The 23489-nt window shown below is 43.4% G+C and overlaps 1 protein-coding gene across 4 annotated transcripts in view; it reads right to left on the bottom strand.

Annotated features, from left to right (window-relative positions):
• Positions 1-5837: 5837 nt before the first annotated feature.
• Positions 5838-23489, bottom strand: part of YPEL1 (yippee like 1) — a 36787-nt gene continuing 19135 nt past the window's right edge. For all 4 annotated transcript variants that reach the window (XM_053279194.1, XM_053279190.1, XM_053279191.1 and 1 more), the window contains exons 3-5: positions 17021-17064; positions 15716-15824; positions 5838-10901 (exon numbers count right to left, since the gene is read on the bottom strand). In XM_053279194.1, coding sequence (XP_053135169.1) covers positions 10812-10901; positions 15716-15824; positions 17021-17064 — 243 coding nt within the window. In that variant the 3' untranslated portion in view covers positions 5838-10811. The remainder of the gene's footprint in view (positions 10902-15715; positions 15825-17020; positions 17065-23489) is intronic.

The raw sequence follows: 23489 nt of genomic DNA, 5'->3' as shown, positions 1-23489 counted from the left end.
CTTGGCTAGAAGTTTTCTGATAAAGGCTGCAAAAGTTTCCTGTACCAAGCAAGTGGCTTGGTACGAAAAGTGACCATCAAGGTCACTCAGTGAACTCCATGGTAGAGAAGGGCTTTGCAGCCGGTCTCCCTCACCAGAGTTTGACACCAACTACATCACCACTGGTGAATAAGCTGCCCACTAAATTACCTGTCTTTGGCTCCATCTTTGAGATGCATCACTGTAAGTATCTCTACAAAACCTTTGTTTGCATTGTCCTGGCTGATGGGTCCAATCCGCCATCTGATCATGTCATGATGAGCTTCTCTCTCTCTCTCCCTGGCCGCCGGGCACAGCCTGTGCCTTGAATCAATCCCACCTCTCTCATCTTCCACTAAGCTGAGAAACTGCTGCCTTGATGACTTCACCTTCTGGAAAGAGCCCCTGAAGGAAACATTGGTTGAGCAGCCCTCCCCCACTCTCCGCTGTCTACAGATGAGGGCGATAGCAGCAACAGCAGCAGCGCTAGAAATAGAAAGCCGAAGGGGACAGGGGCAGGCAGCTTGCCAAGTGGCTTCAGACAGGCCAGATGACCTAATGCAGATGCCATTCAAAGGCAAGATGCATTTGGTTTAAAAATGGCACTCCAGTTTCCAAGACCACACAGTTTCCATCACCCTCTGTGGGAGGAGAGCTGGTCTTGTGGCAGCAAGCATGACTTGTCCCCTTTGCTAAACAGGGCCCACCCTGGTTTGCATTTGAATGGGAGACTCCATGTGTGAGCACTGGAAGATATAGTCCCCTGAGGGGATGGAGCTGCTATTCTACATGTGAATACTGTGAACCACTCTGGGAAGAGCTTCCCGTTTCCCTCCCTGGCAGCATCTCCAAGAGAGGGCTGAGAGAGACTCCTGCCTGCAACCTTGGAGAAGCCACTGTCAGCCTGTGCAGACAATACTGAGCTAGATGGACCAAGGGTCTGACTCGGGAGAAGGCAGGTTCCTATGTTCCTAAAGGATGCTGCTCATGCCATGTGCAAAGAGGGTTTGGTAGGGTCCACTCTGCTTGGTTTAAAGGCCCAGTGGGAATTTCACTCCTGTGTCTTGCCAGCCTGAACACAGGAAGTTGCCTTGCATCAAGTCAGACCATTGGTCCATCTCGCTCAGTATTGTCTATACTGACTGGCAGCAGCCCCCAGGTAAGAGTGTCTCCCGGGGAGTGGGACCTTCTGCATTCCACCTGCTATGGTGCCATGCCCTAAGGCAGGCATCCCCAAACTGCGGCCCTCCAGCTGTTGCTGAACTACAATTCCCATCACCCCCAGCTACAATGTATTGTGGCTTGGATGATGGAAATTGTAGTTCAGCAACATCTGGAGGGCCACAGTTTGGGGATGCCTGCCCTAAGGCAGTGCTTCCCCACCTGGGGTCCGCCAGATGTTGCTGAACTACAACTCCCAGCATCCCCAGCCATAATAAATGGTAGCTGGGGATGCTGGGAGTTGGGAGCCACTGCCCTAAGGGGATCACCTTACAGCACTTACAGGTCACCCATCCAAATGCAAACCAAGGTGCACCTTGTTTCGCAAAGGGGACAACTTCTGCTCACTACCCCAAGACCAAGTCTCCTCCGCAGGCACAGAAAAAAAAAGAAACGGCTTGAAGCAGAGCGACACAACTTCTAGCCCAACCAGAGCTGGAGAGGCAAACCACCATCATTCTCGGCCACAGGGCTGATGGGAGTTCTAGTCCAAAGTTGTGCAGCCCTCGCTTAAAGCAAAGATGACTCTGGCCACAACATATTGCGACACAAGCTTTCGTACGCAAGAGCTTGCTTTGTGGACAGTGAAAGCAACATGCAGACGGAGAGATCACTATACCTACAGGACTATTAGGAGGTAAGATGCACAGCCTGAAAGTTGAAACCATCCATGAGCAGCTGAGCTTTAAATAATGAAGGGGGCATGGAGGGAGACTCCAAAGCCTTCACCCGTTTGCTCTTCTGAAACACCATCGTGAACATTCTCCAAGCAAGAAGGGGGCGGAAAAGGCCCTTTGGCTCCAATCAGTCTGCCTGCAGTAGGCAAGTGGCTGACTCTCACTGCAACCACAGCTTATGGCCAGCTGGTTATCTGAGCACCCCTATTCCAATTTCTGTGATTAAAAACCACCCCCATCTCACCGAGGCTCCTAACCAAGTGGGGCACTGCAGCTGGACAGGCAGTGTGCCCGAAAGCCATGGGGCTTGTTTCAGGCAGCTTCTCCATGCACCCCTTTCCCAAACCCCCCTGGCCTGTACCCCAGTAAGACAGCTTGCTTACCCGTCACTAAATGATCCCCGAGTGGCAATTAGTTACCACTCGTGCTTATGGGGATCGGTGTCTGTGCAGTACATCATTGGTAACGTCTGGAGCAGGGATTCTCAGCGATGGACTTCAACCCCCATCATCCCCAACCAAAGGTCACTGGGGCTGGGGATGATGGGAGTTGAAGTCCAATAACATCTGGGGACCCAACGCTGAGAATCCCTGGTCTAGATGAGGGCTACTCAACTTTAGCCCATCAGCTGTTGTTGGACCACAACTCCCATCATCCCCAGCCACACTGGCCTGTAGTCGGGGATGATGGGAGTTGTAAGGCCAACGTCAGCAGGAAGGCCACAGTTGAGTACCCCAGCTCTGGAGCTTGGCCGGAAGCAATCTGTGGGGCAAGACCTGACTTACGGAAGCGGAGACGCTAGCATGGAGCGAAGCCCCCTCCCTCAGGGACAGTTGATGGGGCTATCCAACCACAGCCACTGCGTCGAGAGTATTGCCTCAGCTACTTTGTTCTTTTTCCTGTTTCAAAAGAGTGAAAAATATAAACTGACGTTTCTGCCTACTTATTTTCCCCCTTCCCCATAACTTCTCTTCTGGAAACGGATCGGCATGTAAGAGTACACCCTTGTAACTAAGGTTGCTGCCCGATTAGGGCCCTTTAGCACTGCTGACCCACAATTAGCTAGCAACGGACGTAAAAAGGAGGTTCTACACTGCACTTAAGATAGCACTGTGTTACCCAGAATTGCCAAGCTCCTTCGAGAACGTTTGAGCACCCGTCAATGCCACTCAGCAAAGATCCTTTCAAATGTTAGTTCAGGTCTTTGATTTATCTCTTGGCCTATCCCACAGCTTACAGCATTTTTTCCTAAAAGTTAATACTGCTGTTCCCAAGGAGGTCACCATCTATACATTTATAATTAATATTCAGTTCTTGGAGACTGTTTGAACACTGGTTGACAGTGTGAATTGTTTACAAGGGCTAACATCACGCACGAGCAGTATGTTGTGCTTGCACAAGGGGAGAGAGGCCAGACAAGTTGAGATCCTAATTGTCTCCATGTTCCATTTCTGTTCCCATGAGCGGGAACAGAATTACTGGTTTTCCTTGCATTCTCTTTCTCTTCCCATTTTATATACCAAAATTGCCACCCTTTGTTCATGCACTTTTTACAGAGAATCCAGATACTGGGTTAGCCCCATTTCCCTATTTTAAAAAGGAAAAACGTCAAGGAAGCCAATAATTTGAGCTTTCCTCTCTCCCCCCATGGACAGACACTGAAGCAATTGGGAGAGGTTACTCAAAGGGCAATGCATCACTCATTCCCAAGCTCAACAGAAGGCAATGGAACAGGCTGAACTTACAAACAGGAAGCCTACAGTTAAAGGCACAAGAGCTGTGGAAAGTCTCAATAGCACTTTGCCCCGGTTAAAGGGGCATCTGCATTTTGATGCCAAAAGACCAACCAAAGTCAGGGCACGAGCACAAAAAGGGAAGGCGCCAACACAGGATGGCAGCTCCAGAGAAAAGGGCTAGTGTGGAAGCAACCCAAGCCAGGAGCATATGCAGTACTATACCAGTTGACCACTGACCCTGGTAAAGCACATAGCCATCTGATTGAGGGTGGAAGGTGCTCCCCCCCCACCCCCCATGACTGTATTCAGAGCTGAGTGACTAACAACTTCCAGAGGTGACCAGAGGTGCTTTTTTTTATCAGCTTCAGCTGATATGCCAGCTGCGTCCATTTCTTGAGATGAACGACCTCAAAACAGTGGTACATCTGCAGGTAACCTCTAGGCTGGATTACTGCAATGCCCTCTAGGTGGGGCTGCCTTTGTACGTAGTCCGGAAACCGCAGTTGGTTCAGAACGTGGCAACCAGGTTGACCTCTGGGTCATCTAGGAGAGACCATATTATTCCTGTGTTGAAGGAATTGCACTGGCTGCCGACATGTTTCTGGGCAAAATACAAGGTGCTGGTGATTACCTATAAAGCCCTAAACAGCTTAGGCCCTGGGTATTTAAGAGAACGTCTTCTTGCCATGAGCCCCACCGCCTGCTAAGAGCATCTGGAGAGGTTCGCCTGTGGCTGCTGCCAACTGATCTGGTGGCTACTTGGGAAAGGGCCTTCTCCGTTGCAGCCCCTGGACTTTGGAATGTGCTCCCTGTTGAAATAAGAGCTTCCCCATCTCTGGCAACTTTTAAAAAGACACTGCACACTGAAAACACATTTGTTCACCCAGGCTTTTAATTAGATGTATAGTTTTAAATAAGTTTAATACTGCGTTTTGAATGTTTTTAATCTTTTAAATGATTTTAATCGTAAACCACCCAGAGATGCAAGTTTAGGGCAGTATAGAGATATTTTAAATAAATAAAAATAAGTAATAAACACACTTCTATTCGCCATCCATACTAGGTGAAGGTCAGTTGAGACTGCAAAACCTTCCAGAGCAGCATTTGGGCTCTGGAGTTTCTTGCGAGTCATTAAAGGTCTCTCATGATAGCGAAGAACAAAAAGGGCAACAAATAAAGTTTGTGCAGCTTATGAAGTGAACAAGTTGTGAGTCATCGAGCTCACTGGCTTCCTGATTAACAAACCAAGCTGCAGCTGTCCTGAGGGAAAAGTTGTTTGCAGCACAGACTGCCCTTTCCCAAGGTCTGCAAGTAGACAGTCAGCTCTTATATGGGTCTTTGTTTCGTGCGCTCCTTGGAGGGCCATGCAGTTCCTCTAGCGCACCTTTCAGGCCGCCCAAAGCTACTCCCATTTTCGACAAGGAAGCTTCTGGAAGCAGAAATTGCTTCCAAGTCTAGGGGAAATCCATGACCCTGCGGGCAGGGAATTCCACCCCGCCGTTTCCGTGTATGCACGCAGCAGGGAGTCGTTCCAAGTGGTTTGCTAAAACTGTGCTATACTTTCAGTAAAAACCAGTTCTCTTGTCCTAGTACAGATGAAGTCATGTATTATTGTCATGAAAGCAAGTTAGCCCACTGTTAGAAAAAATGCTTCTAAAAAAAGAAAAAAAACTCACTGTAAATTCTTGTTCTTGAGGAAAGCAGGAAGGCATTCATATATCCTTCAGGATATTTCCCGCACTCTAGTTGTCTGCTGACTTTTCAAAATTTTCCTGGCACAGGGGATCTCCCATCTTCTTTAGACCAGACTGGCAAAGACAAAGGAACCCTATAAAACATGTAAAAAAGAAACTACCCCAAACAATAAGCCAACCCGGCAAACAATAGAAGGGTTACTTCCCAGGGAAACTTAACTACCTGCCCATATGTAAGATTACCATCAAGGACAAGACAATCTCAACCTGAGATGGGGAAATGGCTGCCTGTTTTCCCCAAAGAACAAGAATTGTCTGTAAGCACTGGACATTTTTTCTGTTCCCCCTCAAGGAATGCACCAAAGCTACATTTTATGCTAGATTTTCACACTTGACAGTTCTAGGAACGTTGCTTGCTCTCTGTAGCACTGCTAGAATGCAACATTCCCTACGGGTTTGGAGAAAAACAGCACAAGGTAACAAAAGAAAAATCAACAAAACAACCAAAAGCTTTTATTATGATATCTCAAATAGATACAATAAAGTGAAACAACAAATTGAGTACAGTATCGCCAAGACAAAAACCATAAAGAAGCCACATCAGCTGCAAAAGAAAGCATGTCAAAAGTGTTCCAGCAATGAGGCACAAGTCAACTGCCACCGATGACCCATGTATGCAACCCCAAGTTTCTCAGAAACCCCTGTTCTTGACAACACACACAACTGGTTGGTTCATACCAATGGGGAACAGTACATGGTGCGATCAAACCATTAACTTGAATGCTTGCTTCCATTCTCACTCCATTATACAAGGTGGATATTTAAAAATGTGGCTATCTGGATACGTCAACCTAAATTACCATTGCAGAAGAATGAAGCATTTGAAAAAGTATTTTGTAAATCTCCTATTTCAAATGCACTAGTAATCAAAATGGCGTACCCCGGTTCATGCTGACATTCATATTAATGATCAATATGGATTTCCATTTCCCCCCCACCGAGAGGGGGAAACAGTTACTTTGAGGTCTGATTTCAGCTGACATTTCAATAACTGTATTTGTCACATGGTTCTACTTAGATAAGATTCAGGCATGTTAAGCAGTTTAGAGGAACAATGGTAATTTTGACATGCCACAGCTTAAAATTCACATTGTCTTTATAAAGGATAAACAAACTTTGGCCAAAAGGAAAAAAGAACACACACTTTATAGCACCTTCCTATCACAAGCGGAGGCGAGCGAGGTGCTGTGGGTTAAGTCATGGATTCATGGCAGGAGCACAGCAAGTCAACTCCATATACACAACAGAACTGGTGTTGCTGAAAAGCAAGCCCTCATTGGGAACAACTGGTGACTGATACCACATAATATATCCTGGAAGTGTACTAGCATTTCCGTCCAATGGTTTAAAAAAGGCATCCATAGCGATCAGAGAAAGAACTGCCACATGACATGAGTTCTTCACACGGGTCTGCTTGTGCCATAGGAGCTGGAAAAGGAAACACAGGTGGCAACCGGGGCTGGTTCAGATGCACCAAAGTCCGCCACGCAGGGCATCCTGGCATGGAGGAAGGTACGATCCAGCGTGTCATGTGACCGCTGCAGCTTCCTGGTTTATTTACATGCTGGGTTTGTGCAGTGCCTGCCAATGTGGCCACACAGGGCTAGATGGCCTTTTATAACCTCTCCGTTAACCCCCAGTCATATCATATTGTGTGGTTATTTTTATGAGAACCATGGCTATCGAGTTCAAAGAAAAACACTTCAGTACACATACACTTTTGCCAGCACATTCCTGTATGTGCCAATGAACATTCTTCCCAAGATCCAGCTTGTGTAGGCAGTTCATCTAGTCCCAAAAGAAACAAAACCTAGGAGATCTCACACACACAGATGCTCACAAAAAACTGTTACGGTTTATAAAATATATATAGATATATATATATTTATAAAATAAATGTTAAGACCAACAGTAATAAAAACAACAGGTAACAAAAGTGCTCAAGTCAGAGGGGAAGTGTTCACTTGCCCAGAAAGAACACACAAACCTTAAATAGAATACATTACAAAAATGGTTAGAGGGAAAATGTTTTGTAAAATGTTCTTCAAGTATTATGTTTTTATGTAATGCTGGAAAGTTCAGTAGCCAGACTGATCTTTATCTATCAACCAACATCCATCAGAATCTAGATTCTTCTTTCAACCCAACTGTCCAAACTGAAGCAGCTGGTTATGCTAAATTCACTTCCTCCCAAATACAATAATATGGAATGCTACTTGATACCGATGGTATCAGTTTTAGATTTAAAATTCTCTACTCTTCTCCTATCCCCTTTTCAAAATCCATAAAAAATATTGCTCTATTTGGTATTCTTAAATGCCGTACAACTTGCATTGAATTTTTACCCGCAATTGGATACTCCACGTGCCAACTATTTATTTATTTATTTTTAAATCTCCATTGGGGGGCATACAGGTTAATGCAAGGTTTTGGTGAAGACACCACATTCATTAATTCAGAGGGCGAAACGACACATTACAAGCTAAAGCACACAGTGCTAGCCACATAGCCTGTTTCTGGTTAAAAAAATCAATTGGGAGAGCAGCAAGAGAAAAAGGAAACGGCATGGCATAAAAGGAGAGGGCTTGACCTTTGCAGTCCTCCAGATCTCTCACTTTGCCCCCAACTGGTTTCAAATGCATTCTTGGAAAGGCAAACTGCATCTTTTGAAACCTTGCAGGGGGGAAACCTGACTGATCATAAGGAAGGCGGGGAAAGGGTTAAGCAGCCCTCTCCCCTTGCTGCTTTTCCACTCTCCATTACCTGAAGTGGGTTTTCAACTTTAAAGACATGCACCATGCAGTTTGGCCCTAAGCGATTTCCATTTGTAATACAAATAATGCACTGATAAAGAGGTTGAACTACTCTCAAAATACTTCCTCCCCAAGTTCTCGGCCTCCCCAACTCCAAATCCTTAAAATCTGTACCCTGACTACTACAGTACTAGGCGAGAGAAATTCTTCAAGTGAGAAGCCATGCTACAGAGAAGGAGATATGCTTCTAGTACACTTGCAGACACGGTACTGGTTAGAGCTAGCAGTATGAGCTAACAAAAATGCCTTCCTGCCTACAGTTGTGGTACTTTCATTGATAGTCGTGGAAACTGCATGGGAGGGAAGCAGGGGTTCTCAACCTTGGGTCCCCAGATGTTGTTGGACTTCAACTCCCATAATCCCCAACCAAAGGCCACTGGGGCTGAGGATTATGGGAGTTGAAGTCCTAGAACATCTGGAGACCCCAGTTTGAGACTCCCCAATTTATAGGGATATACTCGGTTTGAGCAACTGGTACCTACTTAGGACACTACCAGACAGATATCTGTGAGTGCCAAAACCCCACGGAACAAACCATGCCTGCCTGCACTAGTTCCCATGCTAATCCAACAGGTGTGATCAGCATCCAGAGCACAAGTGCTAAACCTGCTGCCACAAAGCAAGCCTTCTCATTTGGAAGGATCTGGAGAACTGTCAAGTTCCTTCCATGGCTCTATATTTTCTGAAGTTGCTACTGTCTGGAAGGAAAGCAAGGCAAATCCTGCTTCCAGTACACTTTAGGTCAAGTACTATTCTGAAGAGTCATAGATCTAAACTCATTCATATTAAATAAAGCACCAGAATTAAAAGGTCATTCAGCAAAAAAAGAGAAAAATTGAATCTAGCTGTCACAAATACAGCTCTTTGGATCTGAATGCCTAGGAGGTAACTATATACATTTAAATAGGTATATTCAATATCCTTTTTGCATCACAGTGTAATCACACAACTTCGCAGATGGTTTACTTGGGAAATAATTCCTCAACTAGGAAAAGGGGGGAGGGATCTATCTTTAGAGAAAGAGTACTCCTACTTACATGACACGTATAGGTAAAGTGCAGTAGAGATTTGAAAGCCCATCAGAAGATGTTAGCAGCAGCCACCAAGGAGAGACAACACAAAGCTTTGTAACGCCATATAAAAGTATCGTATTAGAAAGGAACAGAGTTTCCACCACAAGGCTTTCCATGTTATTCATGCTGTCAACAATTATGTAGTGTTACTGTAAAATGTTCTCCCACAATTTTTTCCTCCAAAACAGAGATTAATGCAAGAAAAAACAACCCATAACATTAAAATTATTCAAATCTCTTGAAAAATAGTATGCACCAAAGTTCCCCTTAAGCGAACTTTGCACACGCGCACACACACACAGACATACATCATGGATGTGACTGAGTGAGTCACCCCACTTAACAGCAGCAGCTGGAGAAAACTACAAGATGATGTTTCTTTTACATAACTGTAGATTACAAAAATGTGCTTAGGGATGATTCAACCAGCAAATCAAACACCCCCTTTAAAACTATTTTGCTTCCCTTCCCCCCTCCTTTCAAATGAAGGAACCAACTCAGTTTGCCACTTTCTCACCTGCTTCCAATCTCCCACAGGTAAGGTAGCTTATAGGTTCTGGCCACTTTTCATGTCAAAGATGACGATTTGTGTTTCAGTACTGCAACAGCAGAATACTTCACTGATATCAACCTCTTTGCCCAATGCATTAAAACTGTGTAGCTACATGGAACCAGCCACAGAACTTCAACAGATGTACAAGTCCCTGTTCAAGAAGATTTTACGCCGACATCTTAAAAATAAAAGCTGCATATATTTGCGTCCTTTGATCTTAAAGTTCTACTTGTTAGAAAATATTCCTTCAAGACCAAAGTTTAACTTTCTTAGGAATGTATTGATTTAGGTTTCATATATTCTACAGTATTACTGTCTAAATCATTCTCGTAAGTTATTGTCCAAACCCCTCTAAGTAAAAAAAGACAAAAGACTTTACTAACTTCAATCAGTACAACTGACTGAACCTTTAACCCATCCAGGCAAAAGACGCACACAGATTGTGATGCACGTCCATTTGTAGGAGTAATAATGGCCACTACAATACCATGCCCTTTTCACAGCAAAAAGACCACAGAAATTGCTTTGTATGGTAAAAGAGACACCCATCTCATACATTCTCTCCAGGACTGTTCACGCAAGCCTCCTGCGAGACTCTGGGGGCAGGTGGGCAAAAAGCATGCACAGTAGAGGAGAGCGTTGAAAGGCAGAGGTCAAAGAGAAAGATGCTAGCCAGTAAGAGTAATTTGAAGTTAGGAAGTTATTCCTCTAGAATTTTAGAAAAAGTCCATCCAAAACAACTGTTCACACAGGGATAGAGGTACAAAAGAGGGGAACTTACACAAGAGGGGGGAGGGGGGCAAATCATGGCCTGAAAAAAGCCACAAAATTACACTACTTAGTTTGGAGGTTTCAAAGATTCAGTGATTCTTCTCAGCCACCTCAACCAAAATCCTTTTTGCATTAGTCTTTATAAAGCATGTTCCACAGATTAATTGTCCATAAAGAATTGAGAAACATTCCAGTCTACTCCCAGCCATTGTCTTTGATCATGTGGGCAAGTTCAATGATGAATTTTCCTTCTTTGTATTTCTGACTGCTCTCAAATGCATGTTCCTAGGCAAGAAACAAAGTGTTAGAGTTCTGCAATCCATCCAGCCCAAACAAACAAAAATGCTGCCAAGGTTTCTATTCAGGACGAAAATATTGCTCCACACCACAGGCCATAGTGATGGTTTAAGGTCATAACTTCCTAGAGCCTCTGGAGTCAGGCGGTATATAAAAACAAACAAACAAACATGCCCCAAGTACATACTAGAAAATATCTATTTAAAAAAAGATATCAAGCAATCAGGTAGACATTTTGTGAAGATGTTTCTCTCGACTTTTTCATTACTTAGAATATTTGTTTCAAAGGAATTGCAAATCCTATGGAAAACTAACTTTCCACTAGCACTGTCCTCAAAGGGAAGACCTTAAAGACTGATTCCCACAGAGGTATCAATGTTCTATGTGTCATGAGATGACACAAGGCCTCCACAGGTATGCATGTATCTTTCACCCATACAATCCATCCTCCGAACAGTTCATCATGCCACGCATTATGCGTTGTGGCCAAGCAGACACAAGAGAAAGGCACCTTCCAGAGTCCCACTGCACATTAGACATTAGCCTTATGCATACATTATGTTCATCACACATACAATCTGTGTAGTGTACACATATACAAATCTGTATGTACCATCATTCAGACTATGTATTATTAGACATGCACAGTGGTACCCTTCCTATCTTTGCCCTGCCTGTGAGGGAGCCTGGATCCAGGTTTTTAAAATGTACAGTTACCCATACAAACACATGGACTTGTGTACAACCACCTGTAGGCACGTATAATGTAATGTCTGAACAGGGCAACAGAAGCAGAGACCCTGTGTGAACAAGCCCACAAGCCTCCCTGAAACCTAAGCAGGTCTGGGTCACAGAAACATTTCCCAAATGAAGGTTTTTTTAATTTCTGATTTCATTTCTGTTGTAGATTTTAATTTCAAAAACCAATGTCTTCTGGCTAAGGACAGCCAGCGTGGTGCAGTGGTTAGAGTGCTAGACTAAGACCGGGGAGACCCAAGTTCAAATCCCCATTCAGCCATGAGACTTGCTGGGTGACTCTGGGCCAGTCACATATCCCTCAGCTTAACCTACCTCATAGGGTTCTTGTGAGGATAAACATAACTATGTACAACACTCTGGTCTCCTTGGAGGAAGAGCAGAATGTGTGTGTGTGTGTGTGTAAAAATATGACTCTTAAAATCAAGCTGAACTGATGACAAGATCAGTGTTTCTGGGAGCCATGTACAGCTAGCTACTCATGGAGAAGTATATTTATATTTATTATTTATTTTAAAAAAATTATATACCTCCAAAGACTCTAGGTGGTGAACAACAACAATACCAATAAAAAAATTTCAAAAAAATAAATAAAAATTAAAATTAAAGGGCAAACGCCTGGCGAAACAGGTAGGTCAAGAAGGGCTTTGAAAGCAGCTGGGGGGGGGGCTGAACGACTCTGGGGGGGGGGAGTGTTCCCAAGAAGAGGGGCGGCCACAGAGAAGGCCCTCCTACGGGCTCAGGCACCATGCACTACACCAGGGCCCGGGACACTAAGGAGAGCCAGCTGAGAAGACCTCACAGGATGGGATACAACCGGCCGAGAGAGGCGATCCCAGAGCTATACAGGTGCTAGGCCCATAAGGGTTTTGTAGGTGAGAACCAGCACTGTGAATTGGACCCAGAAGCGAACAGGCAACCAGTGGCCATAAAAGAGGTGTGACACTATCAAATCTACGGCCACCCATGGGGAGGTGGGCCACTGCATTCTGGCCTAGTTGAAGCTTCCGAGTCATTTTCAGAGGCACCTCTAGGTAGAGCGCATTACAGGAATCCAAACAAAAGGCAACAAAGGCATGCATGACTGTTGCCAGGGCCTGCTGGTCAAGAAAAGGCTGCAACTGGCAAAGCAGCTGAAGCTGGGCAACAGCACCGCTGGCCATAGTCTCCACCGGCTGTTCAAGCAGAAGCTGCAAGTCCAGAAGGACCCCCAGATCACAAACTGTCTCTCTCAAGGGAAGTGCAACCCCGTCAAGAGATAAACTCACACACAGCAACTGGCCAGGTCACAGACTGAACAAGAGCAACTCGGTCTTGGAGGGATTGAGCCTGAGCTTGTTTTGGCCCATCCAGGTCCTGACAGCCTCTAGGCACTGAGCCAGCACATGGACAGCATCACCTGTTTGGCCAGGGGTAGAGATATAAAGCGGAGGACCATCAGCATATTGACGAAAACTTACCCCAAACCGACAGATGACCAAGCCCAGCAGCTTCACGTAGATGTTAGAGAGAATGGGAGCGAGGACCGAGCCCTGTGGAACCCCACAAGAAAGGGGCCAGGCGTAGAACACTCACTCCCAATCGACACCGACTGGAATCGCCCACTGAAGAACAGTGCCCCCTTGGCCCAGCTCACTTAAGTGCTCCAGAAGGAGAGCAAGATCAATGGTATCAAAGGCCGCTGAGAGATTGAGAACCAAGAGAGGTGCACTTCCTGCTTCCAGGTTACGATACAGGCCATCCAACAAGGTGACCAATGCCGTTTCAGTGCTGTCCTGAGGCTTAAATCCTTACTGGCAAGAATCCAGGAAATCAGTTTCCACCAGGTCTCTCATCATCTGAGCACAAACCACTTTCTCAAAAACGTTACCAAGAAACAGAAGATTGGATGATAGTTATCCAGATTATCAGGGTCGAGAGAAGGCTTCTTCAGTAGACCACCGCCTCTTTAAGGGCTGATGGAACAAACCCCTCTCAAAGAGAGGAATTAACTATCTTCCAAAACCAGGAGAGAACATTTCCCCTCGCAGCCCTAATGAACCAGGAGGGACAAGGGTCCAGGCTAGAGGTCGCTGTGCCCACATTGGTGACAATCCTGTCCTTAACAAACTTCAACAAGCTCAAAGGTATCCCAGATAGTATCACAAAACCTAGCCTCTATTACCTCAACGGATAGCAATTGGAATCCAACTCCAACCAAAGACGAGCAACTTTATCAGTGAAAATCCTAGCAAACATGTCACAGTGGCCAGACGGAAGGTCATCAGAATCAACCCTTCTCAGCAAAGAACGGATGATTCAGAAAAGGGCCACCGGATGGGAATCTGCTGACGCAATAAGCGTGGAGAAATGAGTAGATTTTGCTGCCCTTATTGTCACTGTATACTCCCGAACATGGGCAAGCAACCATGCTCAGTTGTCTTCTGTCTTAGTATTCTTCCAGCGGCGCACTAGGCGTCTTTTGACTTGCTTCATCTCTTGAAGTTCCTCAGAGAACCAAGAAAGCGGAGATCCACAAGCCCCAAGAGGCCGCTCAGGAGCAAACACGTCAAGCGCCCTCGTAGACCCTATATTTCAGGCCTCTACGAGTAGTGCTGGCGATTTGCCTACCAGATTGCCGGGAAACTGCCCAAGTACCCTCTGAAAACCATCAGGATCCATAAGGCACCTGGGGCAGACCATCCAAATAGGCCCATTGCCCCTGCGAAGGGAAGGAGCGGCAGCAATCCGCAAGCAAATTAGGGAGTGATCAGGCCACGGCAAAGGACAGATGGATAAGTCCCCCATTTTAAGAGCATGTCGCTACTGCTCCGAGACAAAAACCAGGTCCAAAGTGTGACCACCAACGTTAGTCGGGCCAGAAATAAGTTGCAATAAGCCCTATGGTTTCCATGAAATCCTGGGCCATCATCAAACCCTCACCCAGGGCCAACAGGTCAGAATCCCCCAGAATAAAAAATCTGGGGTTCGTAACCAGCAGGCCTGAAGCAAGGTCGAGAAACTCAGGAAGGGCTGAGGCTGGGCAGCGGGGCAGCCAGTACACAAGCAAGAGCTCAAGCTTATCATGAAGACCCAGAGTCATGAAAAGGCGCTCACACATAAAGGGCCCCTCATTAATACAAGATTTCCCCTGTTAATCACTGCTACTCCACCTCCCCAGCCAAGGACCCGGGGCTGATGAAAGACACAGACACTTGGCAGGCAGATCTCAGATCAATGTGGTTATCAATCCAGGAACTGGGGGGTGCGTGGGGGTGGGGTGGGGAATAGCAGGGAACAGGCCTCTGGCTAGAAATTTTGTGACGGGAGGGCTAAGTGCATGTGGGGGAGGGGGAATATCAACACAGGTGTCTGAATACAGGTAGCTTAAGGCGCTTCAGATTATTTCACTATATTAATATTCACAAATTTAAAAATAAAAGTGCTAGTGACTGTCAATCATTCAAGTGCCTTTGCACTCACTGGCCAGAACACTGGAAGGTGGGAGCACATTGACAGAGCGGGGATATAAAAATGTAAAAAATGTTCTGAAGCCTTTTTAAAAAACTGCTGAGAATTCAAGGAAAGAGCCTGGTATCATTTTGAAGGGTCCAACCCCTGTTAAGGCAATTCTTGTAAGTAAAGGGAGAACAAGATGGCAGAAGGCAGATGAACTTCAATTCTCAAACGCCATGCAAAAAAGAACCAAAAGCAAACCCATCACTCAAGTTTCTCCCCTCTGCCCCTCAAAACACACAATGGTTACGAAAAGTGTCTATATATTAACCCTTCAAGTCCTAACAAAGAGGACCGTCAGTCTACAAGGTCAGCTGGGGATGGAAGACCGGGTTCTACAAGAGGAAGAAAACTCCACACATGGGTCTGAATCACAACCGGATTCACTGGATTCATTTTCAGGTTATTACTCCTCAAGCTGCCAATCTGACAAGAGCTCAAGGTTTTGGGGATTGACACCTCCAGAAACTCCCACATCTGTACAAATCCTATTCCAAAGAAGAACCAGACAGCAGCACACGCGTTCGGTCCAGAAACAAACTCTTGCTTACGTATTTCCATCCAAGAGTGGTTTTGCAGTTTTCACAATAAATATCCGCAACCGCATGCAAGCCTGTCAGAAGAACTCTCTCTTCTGCAGGGCCACAGCCCACGTTTACCCTGCAAGAGAGAATGAGAGAGATGTCAACGATCACAAAAGACTTTATGTTCCTATCCAAACAGTGTGTAAAAACAGACGTAAGGTTTCAGAACCACTTATGCCAGGATTTCCAGGCAAATATTTCATGAAGTTGTTTTGGGATGCGGTTGTAAAGGCTTTATTATTATTATTATTATTATTATTATTATTATTATTATTATTACATTTATAATATAAATGTACCCACCCATCTGCACATCAAGCTATTGGGCCATTAAACCAAACATCCACATAGTTACCAAACAGCATTTCATCACTGTCCATGTGAACCAATGGCAGCTTTAACTATGAAACATAGAAAGCCGCCATATACTGAGTCAGACCATTGGTCTAACTCACTCTGTATTGTCTACACAGACTGGCAGCGGCTTCTCCAAGGTTGCAGGCAAGAATCTCTCTCAGCCACCTCTTGGAGATGCTGCCAGGGAGGGAACTGGGAACCTAGATGCTCTTCCCAGAGTGGCTCCATCCCCTGACTTTGTCTCCACTGAGTAACAGCTACTGTGATGTAGGGGTTAAATGTCAGCAGTAAAAATAAATTACTACTCTGTATTTAAGAGCTGAAACATTGGTTGACTTCCAAAGATTTTACCCTAAAGTTTTATTTACTTGGAACTACGATTGTTTAGAAGTATGTTTCCATACAGTGGAGATCACCTTGGCTGATCTTCACAAGGCAGTTAAGATTAGCCTGTTCCAACAAGCATATTGCTGTTGAGTATATTATTTGTTTGATGCTTCTGAAGAGACTGTTCTAGATATTTTAAAGTGCTGCTCTTGGATCTGTCTAAATCTGCTGTTTCAGAGATGTTGCTTTATACAGTTTTATTGTAATTCATAAGCCAGTTCAATCTCTGTGTCAATGAATTATCATCTTGCTTTCTATCCAATGACAAAATCAATACAGGTCAAGTCCAAGCACCAACCAAGCAGAACTTACTAGCCATGTGAGAAGAGCTTCAGGAGGGTTCCAACACCCAGGGTTGTAGCCTTGCAAAGCCAATGCAAGAACCCTCTGCTCTGTCATTCAGAGTATCTAAATGCCATCTCCAGATTGCATTGACAGCCTCTAACAGATCGCTCATTTCAAAAGCCAGCATTTGATCATAGACTGTAGGCATTTGGGCAGTTTGCTAAGAGATAGAATTCTACTTACACTGAATTAAAGAGGTAGGCCCGTCCCTGGCTTCCCTGAAAGGACTGTAAGAGAAAATAGATCTTTTAAACAAGATCATACTACAAAATTCTCTCATCAAATGTCTATTGAGCTTTTTTTTTTAAAAAAAAAAAGAGACAAAGCAAAATACTCCACTTAAACTTTGAAACTGGTAGATTTTATGGTGTTCTTTAAGTGCAAATTCAGTTGCATGTATTTGTCCAAGGGAACTGAACCAAATGTGAATCCAAAACAGTGGTTCAGAGTGCTTCCTTCAGCGAAGCAGAACTGAAGCTAAAGTCTCTTGGTCGTCTTGAACCTGAACCAAACGCCTAAGCACAAAAACAAGTTCAAAGTAAATATGTCAATATCCAGGCACTCATAGTAGTTCAACTGATTTTTTATTTTCCAGTTTTCTGTCCCATTTTATCTACTGTACGTACTTTGTGTTGGTTTTTTAACTGTTCTAGAACATTAAAAATGAAGTTTTTTTCTTGAAAAACCTGATCCTGAGCTAGAAATCTCCAGTTCACCTCTGCTGCAAACACACTCATGCAGGTGACCCACTCTCTCATCCTTGCCCCTTCTATCTGTACTATGAGGAAAATGGCAGGCACTCTCACAGGGTTAATACAAGGTTACTGAAACAATGTGAACGTTGGTGGGGCTCTTAGTATTTTCCCCCAATCAAGAATTTAACCAAACTAGTTTGACAGCCCACTTTTCTCCAGTTCATTTAGTAGGCTAGAACTGCAGACAATCCAAAACAAGGCTAATGCCATCCTGCAATGATTATGCATTCTTCCCCTCCAGTTGCCTGAGAAAAGATGGTATCAGATAGCACAGAGTTTCTTGGAAATGCACCAAATGCAGAGAGATAAGATCTGCAGGAATATTGTAGTCATGAGATTACAGACGGCAGAGTGGATATAATTCTAAATCCATTTGCTGTTAATCAGATTAGCACTCCCATTCACCAAGCAAAACACAAAACACCAACAAGGAGGCACAGATGTAAGTGTATAATATTGCTGAAAATTAGATTCCGATAATTAAGAGTGTATGCAAACTCAATGAATGGACAGATTCCATGATGAAGTTGATCTGTTAGAAGCCGATCACGTTCCCATTTGTAGGGTGGGCAAAGGAAGGGGTGCATACCTCACTTCCTTCTCTTTTAGTACCGCAGCAGTCGGGCCCAAATACTGACAATAACCAGCAATCTTGAATCTATTTTTTCAGATCATCACACCCTTTCTCCAAAAAGCTCAGAAAAGCATAAATATTTCTCCCCGTTTTATCCACACAACAATCTCGGTTGTGGGATTTCTGCAATCACCGAGCTAACTACTGCAGGATTCTGGATCTGCACTATTTGGATTATTAGTCTGATAAAGCAGGGCTTATGTCAGGTGGGCTGGACAGAGAGAGGGGCTTCATGGGTTTACTGCAGATTCAAATCTGGGTCCCTCTGAACATGTGAAGCTGCCTATACCAAGTGAAGCCACTGATCCAGCTAGTTCAGTATCGTCTACGGCACACTGCCTGGCAGCAACTCCTCAGGGTTTCAGAGAGCGCTTTCCCAAGCCTACCTATAGATGCCACGAATGGAGGCTCTGAAGCGGCAACATTTTGTTAAAGACTTGAGCCAAGCAAGCAAATTGTATCAGATTGTAACGGAACAAGAGATCCCACAAAGGTATCCCAGTTTTGCTTAGATGTTATAAGATATTAAGGCACTTACAGATCTACAAACATCCATTATACATTCCATGTATCACCCACTTGCAAGAAGAATCAACTATTTCTAGGGAGAACATAGAAACAGAACATAGAAATTTTATAAACTATTCTCAAATGTGCTGCCTGTTCAGATCCCGAACATTTCTTGCCACTTTGGCAGATATGCCTCTCTGGCATCTGAAAATAGAGCAGCTGCCTCTTCAGTACTACAGCAGACTACCATCTGATGATGACTGTGACTAGTCATCATTTCCTCATAATTCAGAAGTTCTCAGCCTGGAAGCTGTAACACTGATTTGCCATGACTAATTTTGAAGCATGGGTGTAAGTTTGTCTCCAAGTATTCTTACAAAAGTTACAAATGGAATATATGAATGGGATCACAACTTTGTTTATGCTAAGGTGTTTTATCTATCTTAATCAGCACAGCGTAGTCAGCATAGTGGTTAGAGTGTTGGACTAGGACCAGGAAGACCCGAGTCCAAAACCCAATTCAACCACGAAACTCACTGGGTGACTCTGGGCCAGTCATGCCTCTCTCAGCCTAACCTACCTCAAAGGGTTGTTGTGAGAATTAAAAAAAATAACTATGAGCTCCTCGGAGGAAAAGCAGGATATAAGTGTAAAAATAATTTGTTTGTTTATTTTATTGTTCTATGTAAACCACTTTGAGAACTTTTGCTGAAAAGCAGTATATAACTATTAGTAGTCAGGAAAACAAAAAAATGGATCATAGAACAATCCATCCACAATTTTCACTCAAGGCACAAATGGCCAGGCTCAAACTGTCCTACTCTGGACACATTATGAAAAGATCCAGCTTCCTAAAAAATCCATAAAACTGGGGAAAGTTGAAGGAAAGAGAAGAAGAGGACGACCAGCAGCAAGGTGGATGGACTTGATGACGACAGCAATGAATGCATCACTGAGAGACCTTCAAGGCCAAGTGGAAGACAGATCATCATCCTGGAGAGAATTTATCTATGTGGTCGCTAAGAGTCGACACTGACTTGACGGCACTTAATCAATCATCAGTCGTCAAACCCAGGACCTTCAATAGGCAGCATTGTGAGGTCTTGATGGAGACTGGATGAGACTATCAGTGGTTTCAGGATTTAGATCTATTAAGCATTATTCCCTTTTAGACTGTGAGCCCTTTTGGGACAGGGAACCATCACATTCATTTATTCTTTTTTCTATATAAACCACTTTGAGCATTCACTGACAAGTGGTATATAAATATTGGTTGTTGCTGAGGACATTGAAAGGCCATGTCCTTTATTCAAGAGGCAGATACTCCACCTGAACTGGTAACAGAATCTGATTGCTGGCACTTAAGCAAAACCAAAACAAAACAACTAAAAAACACACATTTTAGCACACTGCGGTTTTTACAGAAAACCATCATGAGCTGAGCAGCATCCAGTTCAAGACAGTCACTACTCAGGGATGATGGTCTTTAAAGTAGTGGCAGACGTTGACAAATCACATGGAAATAAGACCCAATTTTTTAAAAAAATTGAATAATATGCAAGGGGAAAAAGTCACATTCACAATTTTTAAATGAGAGAGGTGCTGTTACACAAATATCGGAAGCCTCAAAAGCGATATGTGTATTAGAGTGCCTGGTAGTGAAAGAGGTATCCCTTTATACTTCTTTTAAATTGAAGGTACACACTAGATAAATGGGGGGAAAATTCAATCAATACAGAAAGAGAACAATAACTGTAATTATAATAGCAATCAGTGTGATAGTGCACACTATGATAAAATTAGAAAACTAGTTGTGAAAAAAATCCATTCAATTATTCTAGTTGTGAGGTTAAGCAAAAAGAAAACATTTAGCCAAAGAATTACAATTAGAAATGGACTCTGAAATAATTATTACTCAAAATCAAAAGCTTCTTTCCATCAAATATTGATAAAATAGGCAATGGCACTGAAATGCATTACTGTAAAAAAAAAAAAAAATCAAATCTTGAAAACAATGTTCCTAAACCAAACCTATGCAGACAGGCACATGAGAACAAACCTATTCCCATGTTATAATCTGATGAAGCATTATTTTAAAATCTGTGTTGTGCTATACAACACTGTGGAGAAGGAAAACAGTTAACAGTGACCTTGCTGGAGATGTGGATTTGATATATTACTAAACTGCTGCACCCATGGCGGTAATGACTGAGTGTTAAATGCACACCGGGTTCAAAGTTTTGAGGCAATGTTCAAGATCACAGGGATCAAGATGCACCTAAATTGTCATTTAAATACTAATTAAGAAGTTTCAACTTTAATGACAAGAATATTAATAGCACAAACTAAAAATTGAATACTTTGGCAATTATTTTTAAATTGTTTCCTTTAAGAGAACTAACACCTGTGCTTGATGGTGTTTCATCATTTGAGAGACAGGAACAGGTTCTAGATTCCATATAAATGAGTAGTGAAACGGCACCTCTTCGCTCAGCACATGAATCCATCTGCCACAGGCTGCCCCAAACAAGCTCTGGCAAGGTACTCCTGCTGGATAAATAGCTGGTTGCCACAAAGCAAGTGAATGAATGAGAGAGAGAGAGAGAGAGAGAGAGAGTGTGTGTGTGTGTGTGCACGCTCTATTTATTTATTTATCATATTTTTATACCACCTGATATGTACCTCTCTAGGCAGTGAACAAATTTTAATGTTAAAAATCACAGTTTAAAAGAAATAACACAATAAAAACAATATAAAACAGATTATTAAAAGCTTGTGAGAACAGGAGAGGTTCTTCCTGAAAACAACAAAGAAGGAGATGCTCTTATTTCAGCAGGGAGCATCTTCCAAAGCCCTGGGGCAGCCACAGAGAAAGCCTGGTCCTGAATCACTACCAGACGAGCTGGTGGAAACCGTAACCAGACCTCTCCAGAGGATCGTATCAGGCTGCAGGGTTCATGACAAAGGAGGCACTCTCTTAAATAGCCTGGACCCAAGCCATTAAGGGCTTTATAGATAATAACCAGCAATTTGTATTTCACCCGGAAATATATCAGCAGCCAGTGCAGTTCTTTCAAAACTAGTGTTATGTGGTCCCTTCATGTTGTCCCAGAGACCAACCTGGCTGTCACATTCTGTACCAATTGTAGTTTCCAGACTATGTACAAAGGCAGCCCCACGTAGAGCACATTACAGTAGTCAAGCCTGGAGGGTACCAGCATATGTACCACTCTTTTAAGGTCATCTACCTCTATAAATGGACGTAGCTGATATTAGCCGAAGCTGATAAAAAGTGCTGCCTCACTGCCACAACCTGAGAAACCAGGGAGAGTTTGGGGTCCAGGAGCACTCCCAAGATAATAAATGAAAGTAGGGCTACTAACACCAGACTTTCAAGCAGCTGTGCATCCTATTTACTACTAATTTGTATGCAACAGTGATATTGGTTTCAATAAGCCATTGACATGAGAGCGACTGAATATGCTATAGCTTTCTCTAGTAGGTTAACTGGCATATCAATGCTATTTTAAAGGTTAGCCATGACAATTAATGAGACTTCAGTGAAGTCCCGTGTCAGATCCACTGCGGGGGGAAACTGGAATTCAGGAGGAATTCACTGGAGGAACATCTGAGTGGGTGGGTATACTAGGACTCAAAACTCCCACCACCTATTATTCAGTAGTGTGAATAAATTCATTTATCACTGTGTTTAGATCTGGGAGAGTCTGGATTTATTTCAAGGACAACCATGACTCAACTTCTAGAATGGCTTATTTTTAAAATTATTTTTAAAATAGACAACACACACAATGCTTCATACCTTTAAATTAGCGCTATATGTTCAATCCTCAACTCATTGAATAGACTGTATACAATTAGGAAAGCCAGAAAGAGACATGATCCGCAGCTGTAGCTGAAAACTTTACCTCTTTCATTATAGGACACTTAATATATTTACGCAAAGTAATTACCAGGCAAATTTTCTGCTTACATGAACCTGTCCCCCAAAATGCAACACGTAACTGACTATCCACAGTGTACTAAAAGTGAAACAGTTCAAAAGAGTGGTTAAGACAGATTGCCTGAAAACACGTTTACTGTAGTGACCCGAAAACAAGACAACCTCCTTAAAAATATAAGTTAAAAACAGGTTATACCTGTATTAGCCTAAAAAGAACAGGATTCTGAATTTAAGGCAAGTTCCTGAGTCCAAACATCAAAGAAACTTTGAAAAACTCATCTTGGATTCAGGTAAATACGGTATGTTTGGTAAAACTTTACTCAAAACCTTAAATGCTTTTACCTGAGAAGTAGACAATACTATTTATTTATTTTTAAATAACATAGAAGTTGCAAAGTGTGAGGACAGCTTACACAAGATATTTGGTTTAAATCTTTTTCTGACTTCATTGTAGAATGGGGCGGGGGGGGGGGGAGTCAGCAGCCTGGTAACAAGTGTAACCAGGATTTTTATATCCGTATTTATATTTTTATATCCAATATATTTGTCCTCAACAAGCTTAAAATCCACAGCATAAATAAATACTGTAGCAACACAGATGACTAAATGTATCTCCTCCGGCCTCTACAGTGATACATGTTGAAATTATGGCAGTCCTGTGAAGGAGACCCTGGACTATTTAAGAACACATCTCCATTCTGAGGTCCAAATATTAGGCAAATAGAACCTCGTTGCAGAGCCCCTCTGGTTTTACCTGCTGACCAAAGTACATTCTGTGAAAGGTTTATTACT

The sequence above is a fragment of the Hemicordylus capensis genome, chromosome 15 (genome assembly GCF_027244095.1).
Source record: "Hemicordylus capensis ecotype Gifberg chromosome 15, rHemCap1.1.pri, whole genome shotgun sequence".
Classification (NCBI taxonomy): Eukaryota; Metazoa; Chordata; class Lepidosauria; order Squamata; family Cordylidae; genus Hemicordylus; species Hemicordylus capensis.
This window is presented reverse-complemented; position numbering and strand designations above follow the sequence as displayed.